At 44.6% G+C, this 18533-nt stretch overlaps 1 protein-coding gene across 1 annotated transcript in view; it reads right to left on the bottom strand.

The window, feature by feature from the left end:
• Window positions 1-10101: 10101 nt before the first annotated feature.
• PRR14L (proline rich 14 like) overlaps window positions 10102-18533 on the bottom strand; it is a gene marked incomplete at its 3' end in the record, with an annotated part of 54512 nt that continues 46080 nt past the window's right edge. Inside the window, exons 8-9 of the mRNA XM_079717127.1 lie at window positions 11611-11682; window positions 10102-10381 (exon numbers count right to left, since the gene is read on the bottom strand). Of these exons, the coding sequence (XP_079573253.1) occupies window positions 10102-10381; window positions 11611-11682 (352 nt within the window). The remainder of the gene's footprint in view (window positions 10382-11610; window positions 11683-18533) is intronic.

Raw genomic sequence — 18533 nt, forward strand, 5'->3', positions numbered from 1 at the left:
TAACTTTTTCATTATTATTATATTTGTTATGGTGATCTGTGATCAGTGTCCTGTGACGTTACTATTGCAAAAAGATTATGACTCGCTGAGGACTCAGATGATGGTTAGCACATTTTAGCAATAAATTTTTAATTAAGGTGTGTATATTTTTAGATGTAATGATATTGCACACTTAATAGGCTAAAGTATAGCATAAACATAACTTTATATGCACTGGGAAACAAAAAAAACATGTGAAACTCGCTTTATTGAAATATTAGCTTTATTGCGGTGGTCTGGAACCCAGTGCCTAATATCTCTGAGGTATGCCTATACTTTTATTCATTCCTGGTCAATGCAAGCACCTTAGAACATTTAAATTCCATTTATTCTCTTCCAGCCTTTTGTGATGACATTGTTATACTTCATTCTATTAGATTTTGTTTTCATGAGGATGTACGTAGCAGCTGTATTCGTAAGATGCCCAAACTGGAAACAACACAAATGTCCATCAGCGGGCGAGACTATGGACGAACAAATCATGGTGTGTTCATACAATGGAATGTGACTGTGCAACAAAATGAACAAACTCACAGGACTTGCAACAAGGAGGATGAATCTCAAAAACATTACATTGAGCAAAATAAGTCAGACATCCATAGAGTAACACTGTCTGGTTGCAGTGCTATGAAATTTAAGAGGGGGCAAAACTATAATATTAGAGGGATAGAATTCTGAATAGTTGCCTTCCTCAAGGCAGGAGCAATTAACTGGAAGGTGCCTGAGGGAACTTTCTGGGGCAATGGAAATATCTGGGTGGTGGTTACATGGGTATACATTTGTCAGACCTCATCAAATAATAAATGTTAGTTCTGTGCATTCTCCAGTGGGTAAATTATACATCAAGAAAAAGAAAATATCTGGGAAAACCAAAACCCAAAACTACTTTTACTTTTTTTTACTTTTTTTTTTTTTTATTAGTTTGTTCCATGAAAACTTTTCCATTTTCTCTCTGACTTGTACTGCAGCCAAGCAAGTTTTGAAAAAACAGTTTTCTACTTTTGTTTTCCAGAGGCCATTTCTGGAATGATCCTTTTAAAGCCCAGGCTCGATGTACAGTGAGGGACATGACCCTTTTCTTTCCAGCACACCTACAGTTACACCAGGTCCTAGTTGTATTAAAAGGAGCAGGAAACAGTGCAGCTGCTTGAGATAGATTCCAGGGAATTTGCCATGGTCAGATGGAACCCTCTGCTCCAGATTCCCCTGGCTACCTCCCAGCAGCCCTTTGACATGCACTAGACTAGAGGCTTCCAGATACTTCTGTGTTGACAGTGGTCTTCTTTGGTCAGGGTAAGTATATGGATTTCATGTGCTGACAGATTTTGTTTCATCTCATTTTTCCTTTAAGTCATCTCATTTAGAAACGCATTAGATTGGTGAGTCCCCTGGTAAAATCCTAGGGGGAGGAGTTTCCTGAGTACAAGTAGAGACGCTTATCCTCCAGAGTGAAGGTTGGCAAACTAGGTGTCACTGCCTGTTTTGTAAATAAAGTTTTATTGGAACACAGCCACACTCATTTGTTCATATATCACCTACAGCTGCTTTCCTGCTACAACCACAGAGATGAGTAGCTGCAAGAAAGATCATATGGCTTGCAAAGCCTGAAATATTTACTATCTGACCCTTCATAGAGAAAGCTGGCTCAACTGTGGTCTAGAGCACCTCCCTGGGGGCCTCTCCTGACATCAGAGATGGGGGCCGGCCACAGCCGCACAAAAAAACATAAAGGACAGGGTTTGGATATAATTTACCAAAAGGGAAAAGTATCTCCATAGGATGATTTATGCTCTTTGACATTCAGTTACTACCAAGAATTCAGATTGGAATCAGAGGAATCTGGATCAGGTTAACTGTCCTGGTGGAGAAAGACACAGAGGGCTTTGGAGAACTGGAAATCCTTGTGGAAAAGGCCAGGGAAGGCTTGCTGACGAGTTCAGAGGAGGCAAAGGGACAAGCAAGTACCTAGCCAGTCCACAGCAGTGGAGGTCATGGCTTTCAGCACCTCATCTCATATCTGAGGCTCCACATAGGTTGTGGGCACAGAAACTTCCTATAGAAATCCCGAGCACAATTCTGCAGGGGAAGGTCATCAACACTTTTCAACAGTGAACAACAACAAAACAAATTAAAAGATATCAAGATACAACCCCTTACATTTTAAGTATATATATAAGCGTGGACATGTGTATATATATACGCATATATATGTATACACATGCACATGTTCCAACCCTCTTAAATTTTAAGAATATATACATATATGTGTCTGTGTGTATGTAAAATATTTATATATCAAAGCTTTAAGGCCTCTTTCCAGCTATAAAGTTCTATGATTTTAAGGCAATATGTGCCTGATTTGGGATTCTGTTCTATAAAATTTTAAAATAATAAATCAGTTCTAGATTGTGTCTAATGAGGAGAAGGGAGAGGTACTGGACAAAGAAAGAGGGAAGGAGAGAAGTTGGGAGAAAAGGAAGAAGCAGCGATGGAAACAAACACACCCATAAGGAGCTGCAGATAGGAAAAGGAGACTGTAAGGAAGGCGGCGGGTTCACGGGGGCCTCACCTCCAGAGTCCGGCCTCTTAGAGAACATTGTGAAAGTTGTTCCAAAGCTGTGCTGCAGACCTAACTGTGGTGCGTGACCTGTACGCAGATAAATGTAGTCGGTGGGGCTTCTCCGGAAGCTCACAGGGTGGTGTGGGGTGCGGAAGTTAGAGCAGGCAGTTCAGAGGGTGGGGGTGTGTGGGCTGAGGGAGCAGCTAAGAAGCCTGCCTGACAGGGAAGGGAGCGGGAGAGGGAACAGGTGGGGAAAACCTCCAGAGATCTGAAGACATGGAGGCAGTCAAGTGAAGGGGTGAGAGAAAGAATATTTGCAGCTGACGGTATAGCTTTTGTGCAAAAGCTTCAAGGCAAGAGACAGCATGGAGGATTTGAGGAACTAGAGGAAATTCAGAGTGTGGAGCGCCTGTGGGAAGCCGAGCTGGAGAGGCAGGTGTCCGGGGAGGTGTCTGGTTTGCTAGAGCAGATCCTGGGGGCAGGAATAGACCTGGGCTCTAACACTTACCACACAGGCGCGGCCAATTAATGTCTTTAAGCCTCAGTTTCCTCATCTACAAAGTGGGGATTAAAAACAACATCTACCTCATCAAGTTGTTGTGAGGATTCAAGAAGGTAATAAACACAGAATTCTTGGCCCTTGGTCAGAGCTCAACAAACGCCGAGTTCCTATCCTTATGTGGGGGCGAGGGGAACCCGCAGAAGGATCTTAGGGGAGTGGTTCTGACAAGTGCGAAGTTGTATTTTACAAAGATCACTTAGGCTGGCAGCAGTAGGGGAAAACCTCATTGTCTGCTGCAGCACCTGGGTTATTTGCCGCCGAGTTTGTACTCTTCCAGACCATTTTACCCTCTCCCAAAATCTGAAATGAAAATGCAAAAGGGAGAAAGATTCTCAAGACGATTCTTATCCACATGAGCCTCCACCCTCAGCATCCCAGCATGCCCGTGCCCAGAGGCAGGGATGCAGGCTCTAGGTTGGGCCGCGCGGACCTACCTTCCAGGTAGATCTCTCAGGAGGTGGTAACTCCTCGACTGGCCCCGCCCCGCCTTGAGCTACAGCCAATCAGACGGCGCGAGGCCAGCAGTGGGTGTGGCTGCACCAGAAAAGCTCCCGGTTCACCTGCGACTGGTCCTTTGAAGAGTAATTGAAGGGAAGGGAATTACGAGGTCTTCAAATACTCAGAATCGGCAGGATGAAGAGGACCTCGGCCGTTCTGTCAAGCAACAGGGTCTGTTAATGAAGGCGGCCATTCATTCACCCATCAAGTATTTACTGAGCCCCTACGAATTATACCAGGCACTGTTTTAGGTGCCTGAGGGGTCACAGGAGGGACCAGAGAGGAGCCTCAAAAATAAAGCGTCGGGGAGTTCCCTGGCGGTCCATTGGTTAAGACTCCATGCTCCCAATGCAGGGGGCACGGGTTTGATCCCTGGTCGGGGAACTAAGATCCCGCAGGCTGCAGAGGCGGCCTGAAAAAAAAAAGAAAAAGAAAAAAAGAAAAATAAAGCATCAGAAGGAGGATGTAGGGTGGGGGGAGATACACTTTTAGGAAGAGTCATCTGAGAAGGCAGAGATCTGAACAGTGCCTGCGGGAACCATGTGGCCATGTGGGAGAAGAGCCCTCTGGGCACAGAGGACGCTGGGTGAACATATCATAGGGAGGACCATGCCTGCGCTGGCCAAGGAACTGCAAAAAGGGTCCACATGGAAGTCCTATACAAACGGCTTCCACCTCAGGAAAACGCAGAAGCAGAAGCACCGGCTGACAGCAAGGAGGGAGAAGACGCTGTAAGTTTGAGGAGGATGTTAAGACTCACCGGTGACCCTGAAAGTTGCTTGAAGTATTGGAAGTTTTCTAGAACACTTCTCAAGAGAAGTCGCAGAAGGAACTGAAGAAATGAGGTCTCCATCATGTGAAGAGGGCAGGTCACGGTGGAGGATTCTCCCATCAGTTTGGACCTCTTACTCTCAGGAGGCCCTACCAAGGCTAAGATACTGTGATGAGGGTGCTAAAGGAATGACAGGGCCGTAGGTGATCATTGGCCTCTTCCTTCTAAAGGAAGAAAAATTGTAGAGAGGATTCTTCTCCTTCAGGTAATTGTGAAACCTAAGCAGCAGAAACACAGCTGCCAGGCAGGAGGACAGAGAGAGGTCTTGACTGTAGAAATCCAAGAATTGGAAGAAGGCCAGGAAGGGACATTGGGCACTGCTTTCCCTCTGGACAGAGGAAGAACATCCTCAGGAATCTCACTTCTTTCTGGAACACGTAGGCGTGGTGTTAAACAGCCTTGTTTTGTCAATCTTTCACCAGTTTCCACTGGTTAAACAAAGAGTTGAGAATCAGAGGACTCACAACCTAAACTCATGTACAGCTGGGAAGGATATGAGATAAAAGGCAAGACCTTTTTATTTTTTTAAGACCTTTAAAAAAGTAAATGAATAGGGCTTCCCTGGTGGCGCAGTGGTTGAGAGTCCGCCTGCCGATGCAGGGTACATGGGTTCGTGCCCTGGTCCGGGAAGATCCCAGATGCCGCGGAGCAGCTGGGCCTGCGCGTCCAGAGCCTGTGCTCCGCAACGGGAGAGGCCACAACAGTGAGAGGCCCGCATACGGCAAAAAAAAAAAAAAGTAAATGAATGTACTCCACCATATTTATACTCTCCCAAGTAGCCTCCTCAGCAAGCTAAGCTCTTATTCCAGATGTTGCTAATATTTGACATTTTGACCTGAATTTTTAAAAATTAATTAATTTATTTTTGGCTGCGTTGGGTCTGTTGCTGAGCACAGGCTTTCTCTAGTTGCAGTGAGCAGGGGCTACTCTGTTTCAGTGCACGGGCTTCTCATTGTGGTGGCTTCTCTTGCTGTGGAGCACAGGCTCTAGGAGTGTGGGTTTCAGTAGCTGTGGCTCACGGGCTCAGTAGTTGTGGCACACGGGCCCAGTTGCTCCACGGCATGTGGGATCTTCCCGGACCAGGGCTCAAACTCGTGTCCCCTGCATTGGCAGGCGGATTCTTAACCACTGCACCACCAGGGAAGCCCCATTGACCTGAATTTATTATTGCTTTTTCATTTCTCAGCCATGTGAGAAAATAAACACTATTCAAAAATCACACCTAGAATACTGGCTCGGCATCCCTACCCAACTTAATTGCGTGTGACTCATCTGAGTGAGTCTTCGCTGTTTCCAAATACCAAAGTCCCTCACAAGAGATGATCTGCCACCTGAGTAAATTTTAAAAGCTCCACGACAGTCTTGGAAGGCCACCCAGAGGTGGAGCTCTACACATGTTCCAAGCACAGTGCAGTCCTCAGAAAATGGTGATCGCTTTGGAAGGGAAAATGCTTGTGCGATATAACTTTGGAATGTTTTATTAAAAACCAACAACAGCAACCTCATGATATTACAGGTAGAATTTTAACTTATTATGAAGTCGTAAGAATAAAATAACAGCCTTGAGAGTTATTTGAAAGGTTTTCCAAAAAAAAATTCCTTTTTATTTTCATAAATTAACACACATAACAGTGGGAATTTTAGAGTCACAAACTACCAAACAGAAAAGGAACTGCAGGGGCATCATGTATGCCAATGTTACCAAAAATGTACAAATTTCACTGAACTATTGACCATGATAATATACAAACACTTCAGGCAGCTATTTACTGGCCTAGACCAGCCCAAGGAGATGCTGAGGCCTCTTGCCAAGAATTAAAATCCGATTCAGCACCAGAGAGGGGCTCGTGGAGACACAAAATGAACATGCATCCAATCTGAAAGAGTGCTGTGCTAGATGGCAGGCTATGCGGGGACCCTCACTTCACAATAAAAATAAATAGCCTTTGCTGATCAATTTATGGCTAGATGATAGTACTAAACTTTGATTTCAGTAAATTAAGCCTTCTTCCCAGCCAGCTTTTTATACAGGAAGTTCAGTCGTGGCAAGGAGCCCTTCCCTTGCATGAATCCAGGAAAGGATACGCCACACCTCTGGCCAACTACTTAAAGACTTTGGATACAGCCACCCACGATGTGGTGTTTCAGAGGTCCTTTCCATGATACCGGGGTGGGGGAAGCTTACAGAAACAAAACACAAGGGAATTAAAGAAAGCACCAACTGCATACTCTGCCCCCAGGGAATGGGAGAAAAGTACCACCGTCTAAAAGTTGGTCTTTCGCGGATCTTGATGTACATTGATTATGAGATGAAATCCCAGCCTGGAGACGGAGCACTGGCTCTGCGTTCCATCAGGCCGCACCAAGCCTTGGACCGGCAGCACCAGTCCTGCACTCTGTGCAGCCCTTAGCCTGGCGGACAGGGAACCAGCCACAGGGGGAGGATCATGCCCAGAGGGTGGGATCTGGAATCTGCCTCAGGTTGGCTCTGGCACTCGCGCAAAAGACCCTTTCAGGCAAAATTGTGACAAAGCGTCATGATTTTCACAGCTCTTGGAGGAGCGCTGTTTCAGGATTCACAGCATGAGTTTCTGAGCTCTTCAGGCTCCGAGTAAGGCAAACGCTGTATGTCTCTCCACTGTACCTCCCTCAGCTGTAGCTCTTAGAATAAGGTCAGTAAAAAAAAGTGGACATAATCTGCTTGAACAGGTGATGAGGTACATTTAAATTAATAGAGAAATAAAGCTAGAAAGGAAACCAAAAGAAGAGGGGGAAGGTGAGGGGGACAAATATAGCTAAAACTGACAGATGGAAAACACTATAGTTGAAAGTTTCAGTGGAAAGCTGACGTGCAGAACCCTGATTGGACCTGAGATTTCTCCTCTCTTTCCCATATTAAAAACACTAAGTGTCTTTGGGTGGTAAGTCCCCATACTCAGAAACTGTACCAACTCCCACCCCAGAACCAGACCTCCTGTAGCTATGGGCAGGTGGCTGGCTCCGAGGACCACAGACAGCACTGCAGCTGGCTAGGCCAATGGTAAAAATGGATGTTAAGACAGGTGTGGCTGAGCACGGTTAGAACCCTATGTGGCAACTTCAGGTAAGCAATTTCAAGTTTGCAGTGGGGGCCCCTTCTTAACTTTGGAATGAGGAAGGGCCTTGGCCAGATGCAAGCCAAGAATTACAAGGAGAGGGTTGGCCTCAGCAGAGCTTTTTCCTATGTTCCCAGGACAAGGAAGGAACCCAGGTCTCCACTTCCTCCAAGCCCCGATTCCAAACGCCAATGTTCCAAATCATTGCTCCTGGCCCTGACAAGTGCCACTCCTGCAATGGGTAAACTTGAAATTGTATCTCCGTAATGTTGGTGATGCCACAGCTGCACCCACGTCAACTTCAGTCTGCCACGCTTGCCACGCTGCAGACCCGTCTACACTGGCAATGGAGCTGGCAAACAGGGCTCTGTAGATTTGCTGGGAGTTTGCAAGCTATGCAGCAGGAACATCCTAAAAACGTTTGTACAAGGGCACAAACTCATCCCACTCCCTTAAGCAAAAAAACAAGAGAGAAGCATTTGTGTCTAAGGACCCTGTCCCAGGAAGGGAGAGGTATTGAGGAGAAATACAGGTCGTTATCTACACAGTCTGGGCAAAGTGAATGCACAATGGCAGCATCTGGTTTGCACTGTTCAGAGCTGGTGCGGAAGCTGGGCTCCCCTCTAATGCTACGTGGCTGTGGCCTTAGAAGCCTCCGTGGATCACCAGGTGTGTATTTCACTTACTAAATGCTCTGTCTGAGGCATTGGGCCTACAAGACAGACGTGGCACTTCGTTTTTCTCGCACTGTCAGTTTTTCTGCTCCAGTGTGGCACAGACTGTCAACCTGCAAAGGAAAGGCACATAGAAACCCCCACCCCCACCCCATGCTCCCATTCCGACAGACGGGAAAACCAAAGGGACCCAGGAGACATGATCCAGGACGGCACCACTCACTCCTCTCAAAGACTGACTCGAAAATGTCTCTGGAGCTTTGACAGTTCCCATTGGCGCTGCTCCATGGCAGTGGCTCCGGGGAGGATGGGAGAGGTGACCAGTGTCCTGAGGCTGGGCTTAGCATCCCACTCACCAGCCAAGGAATGTTAATTCTCTGCACTCTTGTTTTGAGAGAGAGAGAGAGAGAGAGAGAGAAAAGATAAAACACAAGGGAAGGGGAGGAGGGGAAGCAAGGCAAGGGCACACAGGCCTTAAGTGGGAAAGGAATGAAACCTCCGGGCTTGTGGCCTCACACAGCACGCTTCTGGTCCTCTGCCCACAGACTGCCGCAGGCAGAAACGGAGAAACCCAGAGACTTTTGTCTGGCATTGTACCAAACTTCCAGTAGGTCTGACGCAGGAGCCCAGAGTACAGTGAGCTGCCCTCCAAGAGGGCTGGCCATGGAACTTCGTGACCCCAGACTGTCCTCCTCCCCACTATGGAGCGGGCTGCTCTGGCAGCTGCGAACGCTCTGGGTTGGCTTCATCACCACCTGAGCCATCGTGGATGCCTTTGTCATGGACCACCACTTCAGATGAAACCCACTAAAACCGCACCCAAGCTTCCAACTTTTTAAATGACTGGGGGAGAGACCTGCTCTTACTTCCGTCATTAAAATAAATACAACTACTCAAGCAAGAATGAGAACCCAGATGAGAAATGAGTCGCACTAGGAGCTGGAGGCGGGGAAGGGGCTGCTTGAACACGTCAACGGGAAAACGGCTCTCAGCCGCCCCACACCACGCACCGACAAACCAGGTCAAATGCCTGTCGTGTGTTCTGAAGACGTGTACTGTCTTTCTCCTTGATGTCTTAAAAAACTGCTTTAAAAATCACATTTAAAGGCTCCAAACATGCAGCAATAATGAAAAAAAAAGGGAAATAAAACAAATGAAAATAACCAACACCACCACATTAAAAAGTGCAACTTACTTCGAATGGGGCCTGGACGGGCTCCTCTGGCACTAGTGACCCACAGTCACAGAGGGGAGAAAATGATGGGGAAAAGCCACACACACAGACACACAGACACACACACACACAGACACACACACACACACACACACACACCCCACCCCGGTTCTGGACAGATGGGCTCAAAGGATTAGAAAACACAGCAGCTCATCTTTCCTCAACTACTGAAATGAGCCAGTGAGACCACACGGGACAGGACGCCAGGTCCCCCTCCCTAGGCCACGTGTCTAAATAATCTTGGTCTAGCACCACCGTAAACGATGCGGAACTTTCACATGGACGTGCAAATGCTGTGAGTCCTTGGAAACCTAGTGTTACTGAAGGTATGTGGTGTCCTCCTCCGTGGATGGCAGAGAGTATGGGGAGGAGGCCGACATCATTCAGGACCATTTCCAGGAGAAAGGGAGCGTTCCTGAGGTTCTATACTCAGCAGTACAAGTTAGAGGACCCTCTTTCACCAGTTCCTAAAAAGGCTGCACCTTGAAATAGGTAAAAATCCATAGTCTGCATTTTGAGTGGTTTGGGCAGTAGGGCAAAATTAGGCAACCTCTTCCAAGGAGGCCGGGAAAGTCTAAAGTTGAGACCCCCCCACCTGAATTGCTTCTCAACAACCGGACGACCGCTCCTGCTCCTCCTCTTCCTTGGCAAAGAAGGTCTCCAGTTCCATCAGTTTCTGTATCAACAGAGCATCCAGCTCTTGACTCTGCAGCGCCGCCTTCTGGGCCCGGGTAAAGCTGCCTGCCACCTTGACCTTACCGCGAGCCCTCCTCTTCCGTGGGACTGTGAAATCCTGAAACTCCAGAACTCGCTTCCTCTTCTGTTGGCTGATTGAGATGAGCGTACCATTCCGTTCCTTAGGTTCCTCAAAGATGGTCTCTAAACACCTAAGGGTGGAGCACAAAACAGAATCACCAACATGCTCACCCTGGGGGCCACCAACCCTCCCAGTCAATGGGCGCTAAAGGCTAACTGCTCCTGACAGCTCTTTCCTCTGGTCTGCAGCTATTTTTTGATGATAAAACACATATATCTATGAATATGTAGTACAAGCACATAGTGAAGAAATTTAAGCTGGACAGGAGGGTAAAGAATAAAAGTAAGATGAACCCCCCCACTCCCCACCCCGGCAACAGCAGCAACGGTGTTTTGTGTATCCTCCCAAAGTCACTCAACGTACAGACGTGCATAGGTAAGCATGTATCATCAGAGGTCAGCCCTTTTGTGTAAAGGGCCAGGTAGTAAACATCTTAAAATTAACGAGGCACACAAGTCTCTGCTATATATTCTTTTTTGTTTTTTAAACAACCCTTTAAAAGAATAAAAACCATTCTTAGCTCACAGGGCTGGAAAAAAAGAAAGAGAAAACGGGTTGCTGGTTGGACCTGGCCTGTAGTTTGCTGACCCACAGCATCTATCCAACACTTTGGTTTCTTCTTTACTCAAATGGCAGCAAACTACATGCACTGGCCTATGCATTGTGCCACTCTGACCTATCAATAACGTTTAAGATTGCCTCAGCTGGGTACACAGGTATCTGATTCATTCTTTTAAATGGCTATGCAGTGTATCCCATTACAAGGATGGACTATAATTTAATAAGAACCCTATTAATGGATATTTTAAGTTGTTTCCAATCCTTTCCTATTATTTAGCAATGCTGTAATGAACAGTCTTATATCAATGCCTTAGAGTTTTATCTTCTAGGATAAAACTCTCCTGCTACATCCTAGATGCTACAGGAATTTAATAAATGTTCAACGACTTGAACTGAATTTAGACGCAAAGGTAGCCAAGTGAAATGCCTTCTGTACTTGGGTTTGGAGTCATATCCGAAGATCAATGATTGTTAGTATTGAAGACAGCTGGCATATTTGCTAAAAACCAAGTACAAACGAAAAGGAGACTACCTAACCTAACACACATCTCTTTCCCATCCTACCACCGACCCCAATTCAAGTGCTGGGAACTAAAAATACCAATTCTAGTTATTTTCAAGACCCCGGTATTGGAAGAACTGAACATAAAACCCTTTCCGAAGCACAAGGATTGGAGATTTACATCGATCATTTCGGAAGCCCCCCCAATCTATTATTTCCTGCTCATAGGTACTTACCTGTTTGCAGGAGGAGATTTATAATTCTTGTTGGTATATATTTCTTCTAAACTAAACTCCTTTTTCTTTAACCTGAAAAGAGAAAAAAACAAATTCTTCACGGTCTCTTAAAAGAGACAAGATTGGTTTCCCAACTCTATGCTTTCCATTCTTTTACTTTCCAAGAGTAAAAGATGAGTCCTAGATGTGTCTCATGAGAACAATGAGTACTGGATCTTCTTTTCCAGGGCATCAATCTTCAACTTTGTGAGATTTGGTCCAGTTATACTTACTTGAAGGGATATAACTGGATTTGTACCTATTATCTTAGTTTACAGCTTCTTCTTGTCCTATTTTTTCAATGTTTCTTCTGCTTAACTGACTGCTCTTTTTATTCTCCTCTCCTGGCTTGAAAATTATACATATTCTGTTCTTTTAGTGGTTGGCAAGAATTTTAATGAGCATATTTAACTTATAAACCCTTCTCTCAAACAACACAAAGTCCATGGAACCTCTAAGTCTGATCAATACTGTCCCAATTTATGTTAGTAGTGTCCTATTTTGCCTTTTTATTTTGTAATTTTTTTTTTGGTAAGAAATCAGGTCATTTGGTCTGTGGCTTCCCCAGTCTAGATTTTCTTGATTACATCCCACTGATGTCATTTAACATGCTTCTCTGACCCAAACATATGGGAAATACTATAGGTATTTCCTATGGACTGGTAATTAAATAGAGAGGTATGATCAGATTTAGGTGTTCTGGGTTTTTTGACAGACTTTTAGGTATCCATCACGAGGGACATGATACCCAGCTGCCACCCTTTTTGTGTATTAGCAGCCAGCCACTGATAAACATTGAATATATTTATTAGTTCTTTAGGATTGTACACGGTGACAGTCTATCATTCTTCCGGGAGAATTCTTCCATCTAAAGAAAACTTCATGCTCATCCATGCTTTGGTAACCCTGAGGTACCGTTTGCACAGGAAAAGTGGGTTGTATGCTTGGTTCTTTCCCTTTATTTACCAGTTTACAAAACAATGAATTGTTTCCCTATTATCATCCAAATACAGCCAATGAGCTGTGAACTCATTCATTATGAACTATTGGACTGAAACATATCTCATGTGCTTCAATCTACTGCAGTTATTATTCCTTTTGATGCTCAGACTGTCTCATCTGTGGCAGTGAGAGTCTCTTCAAATTGGTTCCTGCATCTCTCTGATATGACCCCAGTTGCCTCGAGAGCTCATCACTTTCTGGCACAAGACAGTCTATACTCGTGCATTTCCTGCCCTAGACCTGTAGCCAGTCTTCAAGGAGCCCTGGTTCACATATCATAAAATTCACCCATTTATTTATTCATTCATTCATTCATTTATTTATTTTGTGGTACGCGGGCCTCTCACTGTTGTGGCCTCTCCCGTTGCGGGAGCACAGGCTCCGGACGTGCAGGCTCAGCGGCCTTGGCTCACGGGCCCAGCCGCTCTGCGGCATGTGGAATCTTCCCGGACTGGGGCACGAACCCGTGCCCCCTGCATCAGCAGGCGGACTCTCAACCACTGCGCCACAAGGGAAGCCACCCTATTATTTATTTTTATGAGTGTGCTCAATCTGTTTGCTCACTCTTAGTTTTTTGGTACTATGTAGAAGATAAAAGCTTCAACCTTCAGGCCACCACTCTTAGTAGAAACTTATTTTCAGACAGCACAGTACCTTTATTACCAAAGAGCAAATTATTATAAAGTTTCTGTGCCTTAAACCTTTTTCAGATAAGTTAAGGAGTGACTGAACAGCACAGCAATAAACTTTTCGGCATCGTGCTTTAGTTTCTTACCGGCTTTTTGAAAATCTTAATTGAGGTTCAGTTTGGTTCAATTCCAATTCAGCAAAGAACATGCTTGTGGGAAAAAATACATAAATAATAGCATGGATAAGATTTTTCACAGGGATTTCCAACAAACAACTGTTACTTTTCTTAACAACAGCAAAAGCTACGTTAGATTAAGGATGTCAGATGGATAGTTGGAAAGTGAAAGATTAGGCTTCTGACAGTCATTCTGACAAGCAAATCAGGGCAGTGTGCACCCATGTCCAGTTTCTGAGCTGAGGTGAGCGCTGAAGCGCCAAGTTCAGATTCTGGGATTCCTAGGCTCTCAACAAGCCTTGCCTTCCTCAGAGGGGCTTCACTCACTGGAGGTGGTGGGATGTGTAAACATCCTCAAAAGTAGACACTTCCTGTGTAGATGCCACTTTGCCCAGAGTGGCTCTGGCAAGAGTCTACGCTCGAGCATCTTCTGTCTGGTGGTTCCTTGCTCCCTCCATCTCTTGATCTGTTTTTATGACTTGATTTCCCTCTGGTAAAGAAGCATCTTGAGACAATTCTGAAGCAAGGCTGTGCTATTCTAGTATTGACAAAACGGAGGCTCTGAGGGGCTCGCTCGGGGGTCAAGCCCTGGTCCCTGGGGTCTCCTGTGAGGACCATGCCACTGTGACCTCAAAAGCACATTACTGTGCTCATGCCGTGGCAGATCTGGCCCCTGGAAAGATGTGGCGGGGCCTGGTGGTCAGTGGGTGCAGCACCCCCGATCCTGTGCTGGAGCACCTACAGGCTCTCCTCACAGCCAGGTGATGGGGCCCTAAAATTCACCCTTTAAAGTGTACAGTTCAGTGGATTTTCGTAGAGGCACAATGTTATTCATCACCACTAATTCCAGAACATTTTCACAACCACAGAAGAAACCCTGGACCAACGAACAGTCACACCCACCCTCTCCTACCCCAGCACCGGGCAACCACGTATCTACTTTCTGCCCCTATGGTTCTGCCTATTCTGGACACTTCATACAAATGGAATCATACAGTATGTGCTCTTTGGAGTCGATCTTCTTTCACTTAGCACACTGTTTCCACGGTTCATTCATGGTGTAGCACGTCTCAGTACTTCTTTTTAACATTCTATGGATAGACCACCTTTTCTTAATCTATTCATCAACTGATGGACATTTGGATTGTTTCTACTTTTTAGCTGTTATGAAGAATATTGCTATGAACATTCATGTACAAGGTTCTGTGTGAACATGTTTTCAATTTCCCTGGGACATATACCTAGAAGTAGTGATATGGTAACTCTAACATTTTGAGGAACTGCCAAACTATTTCCCACAGTGGCTACACTATTTTACATTCCCACAAGCAATGTATGACGGTTCCAATTTCTACCCATCCTCAATGCAAACACTTATTTTGTTGTTTTTATTTGTAAAAAAATTACTGCCATCCTAGTGGGTGAGAGCCATCTTGTGGTTTTGATTTGCAGTTCCCTAATGACTAATGATGCTGAGCATCATTTTTTGGCCATTCGTCTACATCTTCTTTGGAGAAATGCCTGTTCAGAATCTTTGCCTACTTTAAAAAATTGCGTTGCTGTCGTTTTGTTGTTGAGTTGTAAGAATTCTTTATATATTGTGCATACTAGAGCCCTATCAGATGTATGACTTGCAAACACTTTTTCTGATTCTGTGTGTTATCTGTTATCTTAAAAAAACAGAACAAAACAAAAAAGACTTATTTAGAGCAGTTTTTGTTCATAGAAAAATTGAGTGGACAGAGTTCTCATATACACCCTGCCTGGAACCCCCTGCAACTCCCCTACTAAGCACAGCAACCCCTATTATCAACAGCCTGCACCAGAGTGGAACATTTGTCACAACTGATGAACCTGCAATGACACATCATAATCACCCACAGTCCATGGTTTACATTAGGGTTCACTCTTAGTGTTGCACATTCTCTGGGTTTGGAGAAATGTATAATGACGTGTATCTACTATTACAGTATCATTCAGAATCATTTTCACTGCCCTAGAAATTACTGTACTCGCCTATTCCTCCTCCCCTCCTCCCTATTCCATGGCAACTATTGATTCATTTACAGTGTCCATAGCTTTGCCTTTTTCCAGAATGTCACATAGCCGGAATCATACAGTATGTAGCTTATTCAGACTGGCTTCTCACTTAGTAGTATTTCAGTAAGGTTTCTCCATGTCCTCTTCATGGCTTAAGAGCTCACTTCTCTTTAGCATTGAATAATATTCCATTGTCTGGATGTACCATGATTTAGTATCCATTCACCTACTGAAGGACATCTTGGTTGCTTGCAAATTCTAGCAATTATGAATTAACCTGCTGTAAATATTTCTGTGCAGGTTTTTATATGAATGTAAGTTTTCAACTCATTTGGTTAATACCAAGGAGTATGATTGCTGGATCATACGGTACGAGTATGATTAGCTTTATAAGAAACCACCAAACGCTTCCATCCCATTGGTTTACTTTTTATTTATTTGGCTATACCACACGGCTTGGCTTATGGGATCTTAGTTTCCCAAACAGGGGCTGAACCTGGGCCCTTGGCAGTGAAAGCACGGAGACCCTAACCCCTGGAGCGTTAGGGAATTCCCTATTCCATTAAAAAGATAATAATTTATTTATTTTATTTTATTTATTTTTGGCTGTGTTGGGTATTCGTTGCTGCGCGCGGGCTTCATTGAAGTGCACGGGCTTCTCTTGTTGCGGAGCATGGGCTCTAGGCGCGCGGGTTTAAGTAATTGTGGCACACAGGCTCAGCAGTTGTGGCTCTCGGGATCTAGAGTGAAGGCTTAGTAGTTGTGGTACATGGGCTTAGTTGCTCCGTGGCATGGGGGATCTTCCTGGACCAGGGCTCGAACCCGTGTCTCCTGCATTGGTAGGCAGATTCTTAACCACTGCACCACCATGGAAGTCCCCTCCGTTGGTTTTATGTCAATCCTTATGCATTACCACACTGTTTTGATTACTGAAGCTTTGTACTAAGTTGGTGTATGTTTTTTTTTTACTGTGGTAAAATATACAAAACATACAATTTACCATTTCAATTATTATTATTATTATTTTTTTTTTTGCGGTACGTGGGCCTCTCACTGTTGTGGCCTCTCCCGTTGCAGAGCACAGGCTCCAGATGCACAGGACCAGTGGCCATGGCTCATGGGCCTAGCTGCTCCACGGCATGTGGGATCTTCCCAGACCAGGGCACGAACCCGTGTCCCCTGCATCAGCAGGCGGACTCTCAGCCACTGCGCCACCAGGGAAGCCCTCAATTATTTTTAACTGTGCATGTAGTAAGTTTTGAAATGGGTTAGTGTGAGTCTTCCACTTTGTTCCTCTTTTTCAAGGTTGTTTTGCCTATTCTGGGCCACTTGTATTTTCAGGATTTTTAGGATCAGCTTGTCAATTTCTGCAAAAAAAGGTAGTCGACATTTTATAATAGGATTGCAGTAAGTTGTAGGTTGCCTTGGGTAGTACTAACTTCTTGACAGCATTAAGTAGCCCAATCTATGAATGGATGTCTTTCCATTTATTCAGGTCTTTAATTTCTTTCAACAGTAGTTGGTAGTTTGTAGTGTTTACTGAACAAGACTTACACTTCGTTTGTTAAATTTATCCCTAGGTTTTTTGGGTTTTTTTGATGCTACAGTAAATGGCACTGTTTCCTTAATTTCATTTTCAGATTGCTCATTGCTAATGTATAGAAATACAATTTTCTTTTCCTTCTATCTTGATCTTATATCCTGCAAACTTGCTGAATTCATTCACTAGCTCTAATAGTGGATTCTTTAGGGTTTTCTGTATACAAGATACTGAAAAGATAGTTTTACTTCCTGAGTGCTATCTCATTTTCTTGCTTAATTGTCCTGTCTAGAACCTCTAGCAGAATGTTAAATAGAAATGGTTAGAGTGAATATCCTTGTTTTGTTTCTGATCTTAGGGGACATCTTTCAGTCTTTTACAATTAAGTAGGATTTCTGCTTCAGGTTTTCGGGTAGATGTCCTTTATTCATTTGAGGAAGTTCTTATTTCTCTCTCTCTCCCTTTTTAAAAAATATTTATTTGGCTGCACCAGGTCTTAGTTGCGGCACATGGGATCTTCGCTGCCATGTGTGGGATCTTTGCTGTGGCATGCGGGATCTTTAGTTGTGGCATGCAAACTCTTAGTTCCAGCATGTGGGATCTAGTTCCCCGACCAGGGATCAAACCCAGGCCCCCTGCATTGGGAGCTCGGAGTCTTAGCCACTGGACCACCAGGGAAGTCCCTCTTATTCTGAAGTTCATGGAGTGTTTTTATCATGAAAGGGTGTTGGATTTTGTCCAATGCTTTTTCTGCATCTAATGAGATAATCATGTGCTTTCCCCCCTTTATTCTATTAATGTGGTATACTCCACTGATTAATTTCCTGTGTTCAACTAACCTTGCATTCCTGGCATAAATCCCACTTGGTCACGTGTATAATCATTTTTTAATATGTTGCTGGATTCCGTTTGCTATTATTTTGAAGATTTTGATGTATACATTTATAAGGTTCCCTGGCTTCTTTTAAGATTATCTCTTTGTCTTTGGAACTCTGAAGTTTTCATACTTAACTTCTTTCTGAAGTTAGGTATGAAATTCTTTTTATTGATCCTGCTTGGGATTAGTATCTTTTTTTGCCAGTATACTAAAACACACGGAATTACACAGTATGTGAACTATTTCTCAATAAAGCTGTTTAAAATTTTTTATTTAGATGCTGCTTTACTGAGGTGTAACTGACACATAGAACTGTAAGATATTTCAAGTGTACATTGTGATGACCTGATATATGTATACACTGTGAAAGGATTCCTCCTGTCTAGTTAATTAAGAGTTTGTGTTTTGGGGGCTTCCCTGGTGGCGCAGTGGTTGAGAGTCCGCCTGCCGATGCAGGGGACACGGGTTCGTGCCCCGGTCCGGGAAGATCCCACATGCTGCGGAGCGGCTGGGCCCGTGAGCCACGGCTGCTGAGCCTGCATGTCCAGAGCCTGTGCTCCACAACGGGAGAGGCCACAACAGTGAGAGGCCCTCATACCGCAAAAAAAAAAAAAAAAAAA

Source organism: Hyperoodon ampullatus (genome assembly GCF_949752795.1).
Source record: "Hyperoodon ampullatus genome assembly, chromosome: 13".
NCBI lineage: Eukaryota > Metazoa > Chordata > Mammalia > Artiodactyla > Ziphiidae > Hyperoodon > Hyperoodon ampullatus.